The sequence below is a fragment of the Vespula pensylvanica genome, chromosome 13, assembly GCF_014466175.1.
Source record: "Vespula pensylvanica isolate Volc-1 chromosome 13, ASM1446617v1, whole genome shotgun sequence".
In the NCBI taxonomy this organism is placed as follows: Eukaryota; Metazoa; Arthropoda; class Insecta; order Hymenoptera; family Vespidae; genus Vespula; species Vespula pensylvanica.
Genome location: NC_057697.1, coordinates 3,337,532 through 3,347,531, shown reverse-complemented (window position 1 = coordinate 3,347,531; position 10,000 = coordinate 3,337,532). Strand labels below are relative to the sequence as shown.

The 10,000-nt window shown below is 27.5% G+C and overlaps 1 protein-coding gene across 18 annotated transcripts in view; it reads left to right on the top strand.

Moving 5' to 3' along the window:
* The window catches only part of LOC122633661 (protein Skeletor, isoforms B/C), an 83,109-nt gene extending 75,086 nt beyond the window's left edge, over nt 1-8,023 (top strand). For 17 of the 18 annotated variants that reach the window (XM_043821819.1, XM_043821821.1, XM_043821820.1 and 14 more), the window contains 8 exons: nt 3,197-3,435; nt 3,951-4,131; nt 4,244-4,264; nt 4,634-5,006; nt 5,520-5,840; nt 6,452-6,575; nt 6,681-6,975; nt 7,433-8,023. In XM_043821819.1, coding sequence (XP_043677754.1) covers nt 3,197-3,435; nt 3,951-4,131; nt 4,244-4,264; nt 4,634-5,006; nt 5,520-5,840; nt 6,452-6,575; nt 6,681-6,975; nt 7,433-7,579 — 1,701 coding nt within the window. In that variant the 3' untranslated portion in view covers nt 7,580-8,023. The remainder of the gene's footprint in view (nt 1-3,196; nt 3,436-3,950; nt 4,132-4,243; nt 4,265-4,633; nt 5,007-5,519; nt 5,841-6,451; nt 6,576-6,680; nt 6,976-7,432) is intronic. The other variant, XM_043821822.1, reaches the window with a different exon arrangement.
* Nucleotides 8,024-10,000: the final 1,977 nt, after the last annotated feature.

Sequence of the window (10,000 nt, the reverse complement as noted above, 5' to 3'; positions counted from 1 at the left end):
TTTTTCTTTTTTTTTTTTTTTTTTTTAATATCAAACTTAATATTTGAATCTCATATATACGATAAATTATTATTACTATATATTAAATTATAAATCATAAATGTATACAGCACGGTTAGATCAGTTTAATAATATTTAAGACAATCGAATGTACGTCTGTATATATTGGATGTCTCGTTTTAAACGATACGGCAAAGATATATGTATCTACGATACTTATTGATTTTAGACAGAGATAAAGAGAGAGAGAGAGAGAAAGAGAGAGAGAGAGAGAGAGAAGTTGTTTCAAACAAAAGTCATTCAGATTGATTTTGACGATGGAATATTGTAAAATATTTATTGCAGTTAAATTGATATAGAGACTGTTCTTCTCGTGATACGCAAATCGTAACAATTTTTTTCTTTTCTTTTTTTTCCCCTCCTTTCTTTTTCCTTTCTTTCTCTTTTCTTTCTTTTTCTTCTTTCTTTTTTTTTTCTTTTTTCTTTTTTTTTTTTATCGGAAATCGATATTTTAAGCCTAACAAAAGTTGTAGAGAATATCAATACGAATTCAACGAGTACCTAAACTCTACCTTTTCATCGATATTTCATCGAGTTATGACGCCTTGAAGTTTAACAAACTGTGTAATCGACTGCTGAAGGGTATCGCGCTTCGAATGATTGCAAGATCAAAAATGTATGAAGAAAAGTAAATATCAATAAATTTAATAAAAAGAGAAGAAACAAAAATTGAACGATGAATTCATTGGTTATCAGATATTTATAAAAAAAAAGTGATGAATAGATTATTGCGACTACATAGTTTATATCGAACGTATGATAATATTAATAACAAACGTAGTAATCGAATATAAAAAATAGATTTTTTAATTGATTATAACAATCGTTCGAAACTTTTTTAAAAGATTGTAAAAAGAAAAGAAAAACAAATTCGATTTTTTAAAAATCTTTACAGAAGTATAATAGTTATATATTTATTAGATACTTGTTGTATATTTATAAATTTATCGATGATTTTTCTTTTTATTAATAATTTCTCTTACGCTATGATACATTGATAATAATTGTTAATTAATCAAAGAAATACATGATATTTATGAGAGTGAGGGGAATCTCTTTTTTCTTTCTTGAAATAATAATTTCGAATTTTTCGAAATTGTAGATTAGAATTTAGATTATTAGAATAGAATTTCACGTTGGTGAAATCATCTCAGATTTAAGGTAGACTTGGCAACTGTAGAGACTCACGTATCGATCCAAATTCGTAGATAAAACGTAGTATTGTAGAATAAGCTTATTATATCTTTCTTTCGCCTTGTTCTTTAATACGGTAGAAGAATAGACTCGAAAAGGTGAATAGAGATATCGATTACACTCGATCGCATCTCTTACACACTTGAGGCAAACCTTCGACGTGTCCTGATTTTAACTCTCCATTCGAATATCCTTTCAAAGAAATCAAGATTGTCTCTATAAAAGAATCGAATAGACACATGTAATATCGAAATATGGTTTCCTTAAATAATAAGTCCAAAAATGATTTCTTTGTTATTCACAAATCGTAACTCAGTTATTTTGTTTCTATAAAAAAAGAACAAAAATTTTATCATCAACGAATTGTCGATGATTAATAATTATCATAATAATATACTTTTACTATATTATTAATATTTATTAGTTAACAATTATTATCTTCTTGTTTTTTTTTTATATATATAAATTTTAAAATGAATCATCATCTTACATATGCCTATATACATATATATATATATATATATATATTTAATATACATATATATATATATATTAATTATAAATATATTCTATTAGCCTTATTAATTAATTATCAAACAAATAATAAAAATTCTTAGATAATTAAGGAAATAACAAAATTCCTCATTTTTAAATTATCATCAGTTATTTAATTTACTACCCTCTATATACATTTACATACATTACACGAACGTTAACGTTCGAATGATTTTGTATAAATTTGTTGGTGGTTTTAAAATAAGTTGAGAAATCGAAGGGACCATTGGATTTACTCCCATAAAACGGCCCCTAGGGAAGAAACAGAGTGGAGATCGGTGCTTGCACGAAGGGTGAAATCCGTTTCTCGGATTTTACGACGGTTCGCTTGAGAAATCCTTCTTTTTACTTTCTTTTCCCTTTTCTTCTCTTTCTCTCTCTCTCTCTCTTTCTCTCTCTCTCTCACACACACACACACACACACACACACACAGTCTCTCTCTCTCTCTCTCTCTCTCTCTCTCTCTCTCTCTCTCTCTCTCTCTCTCTCTCTCTCTCTCTCTCTGTCTTGCTTTTAGACATTTGACGGAACTTGGAATATAAACGACTCCAACCCCTCATCGAGACGTCAACTTTAACGATGAATGGGGGGATGGGGAAAGAAATGAAGGGGGTGGGGAAGATGATAGATCGACTTTTTTCAACGACTCTTCTCTTTACACGGGGATCTAAATATATAGATTCGTATAACGATAAACTTGGATCGATTGTCATCGTCAATACCGTCAGAATTATTTATTTATTTATTTATTTATTTATTTATTTATTTATTTATTTATTTAGATGAAATTATAAAATGAATGTAGTTAATAAAAAATAGAAACGAAAAAGAAAAGACGAAGAATTATGTCATCAATTGACAATAGAATGATGTAATAGTTGTAAAAACTTAATCTTTATGATCCTCTCGATAGATCCTCGAGAAGTACAAAGAAAATATTATTTATGTTAAATAAATGTTGTTGTAATGTAATGAAAATAGAAAGAATGAAAGAAAGTATATAATAATCTCATTAATTGGAACAATGAGATTGAAATAATCACATTGAAAAGAATGAAATTGAGTCGCTTTGGTCGTGCCGAGAAAAAATATATTAGTCATTTTATTACTAGTCTATTACTAGTCATTTACGTAAACGATAAATAAATAAATAAATAAATATCGTTAATACAAAATAAAAGTATATCTTTCATCAAAAAAAAATATATATATATATATCGCTATGATGGTTGATAAATTGGTCGTTTAATTATTTATAATTTGATATTGCAGTCAACTAAATTAATTATTTATTTATTTTCTTCTAACTAATAAATTGTCTCTTTTTTCATTTTTTTTTTCTATCTTTCTTTTCTTTTGTTTTCTTTTATTATTATTATCTTTCAGGTCGACTTCGGTGACATTTTCATTCCATTGGATTTAGACATACCAAAGCCACGAGTTTTGCCTGAATTTTCAAGACTGGCGCACGGCCTTCGTAGCGGTAATATCAGCATCCTCGATAGCAAAACCATCTATATTCCCAATTTGCATTACGACGGTGCTGGTCCAGATGCCTATTTTTGGGTTGGAAATGGCTCCGAGCCACATATTTTGGGTGTTAAAGTACCCAACGAAGTAGGAAGGTCAGTAACAATAATTCAATTATTATAATCATTTATCATTTTTGTAAAATTAATCTTATCAAATAAGAGATTTATATAAATCTAATCATTTAATAATTAATAATAACATTAATTTTTTTATATATGTATATATATATATTCTTTTTTTGATATGGTAACATATAATAAATATCCTGGTTTAAAGAAAAACTTTCAGAATAAAACTAATAAATCTTATATATGTAATTCACGAATTATTAGACTTGATATATACATATATATATATATATATAAAAGAAATAATTTGTTATAAAAAATAATATATACAAAACAACTTGTTATAGAAGAATTTTAATCAATTGATAGATTATTAATAGAACTATAAAAATTTGTATTATTTATAATAAATTATATTTGAATAATATTACCAAAAAAGAATAAAAAATTATAATTATTAAACGATACCATTCATTTATCAATATCTACTATGCAAATGATGTACAATCAATTGATAATATTATCTTTTACAATAACAGTTTGGAACCTTTAAGAGGATATCAAGGAGAAGACATAGAGATAGTTCTTCCAGAAAATTTGACCGCCCATGATATCGACTGGTTAGCTGTATGGTGCGTCCAATACAAGCAAAACTTTGGACATGTTCTAATACCAAAGGATCTCGACGTACCTCCTGCTCTTGGCCAAACGAAAATTACGGTAAATCACTTATTAAGAGACTTATAAATGTAGATTATTTACCTTTACCTTACCATCTCTCTAGTTCCTTTAATTAATATCACACGTGCATTTGCAATCAAACATGGAATAGCCGCACTGGTGGTACAAACCGGTACGTGTAATATATCATCATCTAATATAGAAAATATATACATACATACATGTATAAATATATTTTTCTTTTTCATCATATTTCTTTAAATCCATTCTTTGTTTTTTTTTTTTTTTTTTTTTATATCTTCTTCTTTTTTTTTCCTTCTCTTGAACCATTCAAGATAAACAATTATCATTATTCATTTTCAAAAATTCATTGTATATTTAGTTTAGATTAAACAAGAGATAATTATCATTCGTTCGTTGATCCTTTTTCCAACGTTTAAAAAAATAATTATAATCGTCCATTATATCCTACTTTATTCTTAATATCAATACCAACAAGATATATAGATTAATTAAGTCGAATTTGTAATTCATTGTTTAGACAAGCAGTACGTCCGAGCCGCCTACGTCCAAACAAGGATTAAGCAATTGCAAGGAGTTGCTCGAAGGACGTGTACAGGTGCAATGGGAGTTGATGGGTGAGGACGTGCAGATTCAAGTTTCAGGTCGTATCAAGGAGGACCAATATGTAGCATTCGGTCTATCCGGTGAACAGGATAAGCCTGAAATGCTCGGTGGCGATGTCGTTGTCGTAGCTTACAACAAGAAGACAGGGAAATTTATTGCCGAGGACTATTACATGTCTGATATTTCTCAATGCGATGGGAAAAAGGGTGTATGCCCTGACGAAAGGGTCGGTGGTAAAAACGATGCAATTTTTTTGCACGGTGAAAGAAGGAACGGCATTACAACAGGTATACAAAAAAAAAAAATAATAATTAAGCTTCATAATGAAATTCAAATAATTATTTAAACTTTAAATAATTATTTAACTTTATTAAACAAGAAAAATGTTTAATAATGGTAAATATAAGAAAAGAAAACAATACTATGAACAATATTGTAACGTTGATATACACAATTTTATACTTTATAATAATTATATAAGTTTCATGAATGTGCAGATGCAATAAAATGCATTTGATATATTAATGAGTGTACATTGTCTCATATTCAATGTTCTTCATATAATATAAAGATGTTCGATATTGTTTATACGATATTAGGTTTTATATTGTTAATATACGATGATATCGTTTAATTTTGTCATATTTATAATAAACGCGTTGACTGTATCGATTAAATTCTAATTAATCAATATCAATGATGGAGGAGTAATTTAGCCGATTAATATAGAAACGTGTGAATAATTATAATCATCGATTTACGTACATAATCGTCAATAAACGTAATTTTTATTATTACAGTAACTTATATGCGACCCTTACGCACGAACGAACCCGAAAATGACAGGATGATCCCTGAATCCGAAACCAGCGTGATCGCTGCTATTGGTTCTCTCAATTCAAGGGGAGAAGCCAACGCTCATCAGGCTTTCGACGTGACTACCGAGGATATACGTATCGACTTTACGTCGAAAAATGTCCACGAGTGTACTAATTCCCTATACAACATCCCCAACACGTCTGACATTGAACCCTGGCCACAAGCCGTGATCAACGATGAAGATACCTTCAGTGCTAGGATTGGACCAACCGGTGGAATGAGAGGATATTCGCGTATAACGGGTAAACCCAAAAATTTATCTTATATTTACTCAAAATTGTTACAAAGTAACAATCCTGTTTGAGTTTAAACAACTTCTTTCATCTTACAAATTTTTCTTTTCCTATTTTTTTATTTCTTCTTCTTTTTCTTCTTCTTTGAATACAGACGATATAATGTATGTTTGATTTAAAAAATATATATATTATAGAAAATATTCGTGTAGATTATTCATTAGGAAATGAATATGAAATTTATGAAATTTTCTTCTTTAATATAGCAACTATTTTCTTTATAATTAAAGGTGATGATTGTATAAAAGTTCATTATTATTGTAATGTTCATATATTATATTCATATACATATGTGTTTATATATGACATATGTATATGTATATAATAAAGTACTGATATATATATATATATAAAAGATATTTATATTTAATTCATATCAATAGCAATTTTTAAAAAGTATACAAATACATATATCATCAATGAAATGAATTAAATGATAAACATACTTTACTCGAAATATAATATATAGATGATATTACATGATATATATTAAATCAAAAAACTATATAAAAAAATTATAAATATATATATATATATGTATATATCAATTCTTAACACAGGTGAACCATCATGGGGTATCGCATGGTATATCAATGATCTATTAATACCAAAGATCACTGTTGAAAGAGGACGATCCTACACATTTATCGTAGAAGGTGGAAACGATCCTGTCAATCCGGCCAGGTAAAAGACATTAAAACATGAGAAATAAAAACATGAAAAAAAAAGAAAAAAAAAATTGCAGAGAGAACAATTTTTACGACTTTAATTTAAACGTTTTTACAACAGATATCATCCATTTTACATAACCGACAGCCCTGAAGGTGGTTTTGGACAAAAAACTGAATCTCAACAAAGACAACAAAGAGTGTTTGCAGGTGTGGGATACGATAATGAAGGATATCCTTTTCCAACTGCAGCTGGTCGTTATTGCGAATGGGTTCATAAGACAACAGACAAAAGTAAAGAATCTGAAACGTTCAAAGCCTTTTTCCAAACATTAAGATTGGAATGTGATGAGGGTGATCCTGCTAAACTCGAATGGACTGTACCAGATGATGCACCAGATCTATTATATTATCAGGTACGATTTATATATATATATATATATATATATATATATATATATATACATTTTAATATATAATAGATACACATAAATAAATAAATAAATATATATATATATAAGATCATTGTAATAACAATTAGACGTAAAATTGTAATTTCTCAAAATTTATTCATACACAAAGAAAAAGAAAAGAACTGTATTAGTCAAATAATCATAAAAATTGGATCTCTAAATCGTATAATTTTTCTTTTTTCTTTTTTCTAATAGGTTTATAATATGACAAAAAACTTTTTCAGACTTCAATGATTACAAATTTTTATATAATTATATAAGGAAAAAGAACTGTCTAAATTATAAAATGCACATTTACAAAAAAAAAAAAAAAAGAAAGAAGATAAAAAGAATTTACAAAACCAAAGGAAATATTATTTAATCAATTTTTTTATTAATTATTTTGTAATTCTTTTTTCAGTGTTACTCGCACAACAATCTTGGTTGGAAGATACACGTCATCAACCCCGGCGAAAGACCTCAAATAAATGCCAGTGGTTTGAAGAAACATGCTTCGATATCGACAATAATAATTGCCTCTATCATCGCATTTGCGTTCTTAAGATGAATCAAAAACGAATCAATTCGCCGTTCCTTATATATTCTCTTTAAGGCATTATTGCTCTCGTGCTAATAAGAATAATAATAAGAGAAAGAAAAAGAAAAATATAAGAAGAATTCATCAGAATTAATAATGAATAGTGACAATAAAATGGACAAAAAGAAAGAGAAAGAAAGAGAAAGAAAGGGAGAGAGAGAGAGAGAGAGAAAGAGAGAAAAGGAAGCACGAGAGAAAAATTGTAAAACGACAAAACAAACAAACAAGAACAAAAAGAAAACAAAAATGAAATACGATACAAGGTTGTAAGAAAGTCTTTAGTTTGTAAGAAATTTAATTGTATACAAAACAGATTAGAAAAGTATTTTTAAGACCTATCAGATTCAATATTTCGTATTATACGATATACATACATACATATATGTATATATATAAATATATATACATTCAAGACAATATCAACATATATATATATATATATATATATATACATAAATATAAAACTATACATAAAAAACAAAGATGAGAGAGGAAACAAATTCTGACAATAAGATCGATTCTGAAAATATAGAAAATATTGACAATAATAATTAAACGACATGACGGACAATAATACGAGTCGTGAATAATATCGGGACAATAATAATAACGAAAGAAAACATTCCTTTCGTATGGGAGTATCGTTGATGGTTCTTTATCAGAATAAAAATATATATACATACATACATACATATACATTACACACACATCTATATATATAAATATACACGATACTTTGAATAATACATACATAAGTATCCATCGTATATGACCGATCGATATTACGTATCCATATACATAAATATTATATACATAAGTAATAACTGAGTATATAGAGGTAAACGCGATCGAGTTGTTAACTGGGATAGTCGGTTATATAAATAAATATATAAATAAATAAATAAATACGTACGTATATACATACATACATACATACATACATACATACATACATACATACATACATACATACAACATACATACATACATACATACATACATACATACATACATACATACATACATACATACATACATACATACATACATACATACATACATACATACATACATACATACATACATACATACATACATACATACATACATACATACATACATACATACATACATACATACATACATACATACATACATACATACATACATACATACATACATGCACATATACACACATATATATATATATCTCTGTACAATGTAAATTTTGCACAAAGCTATATAGTTGGATTTAACGTAAATACACATCATTATCATTATCATCGATTTAAATTGTAGTAGTTTAAGAGATATACATTTATAAATGCTGTCGACTTGACAATAATTCGTAGGATAGCCAATCGAAATGAGATCGGGTTTAAATAAGAAATGAGAGTGAATAAGAATTGCATAAGAAAATATTGGAAATAATGAACTTTAGAATAAGAAACTCTTTTTATCTTTTTTTTTTATATATATATATATTTTTCTTTTTTAATTTCTTTTTTCTTCGCGGGAGGGCTGAAGAAACGGGGGCTAGGCGAAGCCTAATTAAAAAACTTAACTCCCATTTAACATATAATATACTATAACGTATAGACATGATATAATATAAATATAGACATATATATATATATATATATACACACATATATATATATATATAAACTATGGAGTGGACCTTCCTACTACGGATTGATAGTATAAAATGTGCCTTGGGTGCAGATAATAATAACAAAAAGAGAAAAACAAAAAGAACAAACGAAGAAAAAAGCAGAAAGCAAGAAAGAAAGTAAAAAAGAAAGTAAAAAAAAAAAAATATGTTCATTTATTTGAATTAGGACCCACTCGGATAGGAGATACCCTGTAGTACTTAGGAACTGGTTTCTTGTGTGCGTGAGAAAAGCAAGAGCACGCGTTTGAATTATACCGTCTTCTATTATAATATATTATAAAAAAATGATTTACCTGCGGTGAGGTCAATAAATATATAAATAAATAAATAAATAAATAAATAAATAAATAAATAATTAATTAATTAATTAATTAAATAAATACAAAAATACAAAAATGCGCACAACGAGTATGTATTAACCTATTTAATGAGGCTACGTAGAGCACGTACGATGAAATCGTCGATTGCTCCCGAAGAAAATCGATCTTCTTCAAAATGAATGAAAGAAAAATAAGGGAAAGATAAATAAATAAAGAAATAAATAAAGGAAGAGAACTGCTTTTGTCTAAAGTGTGTGCGTGCGTTAAGCGTATGTACATACATTAGAAAAAAAAGAGAATATTACCACACCATATAGAAAAACTGAATGCAACCAAGAAATCAACAAAATACATAATCACTTTAGAGAGAGAGAGAGAGAGAGAGAGAGAGAGAGA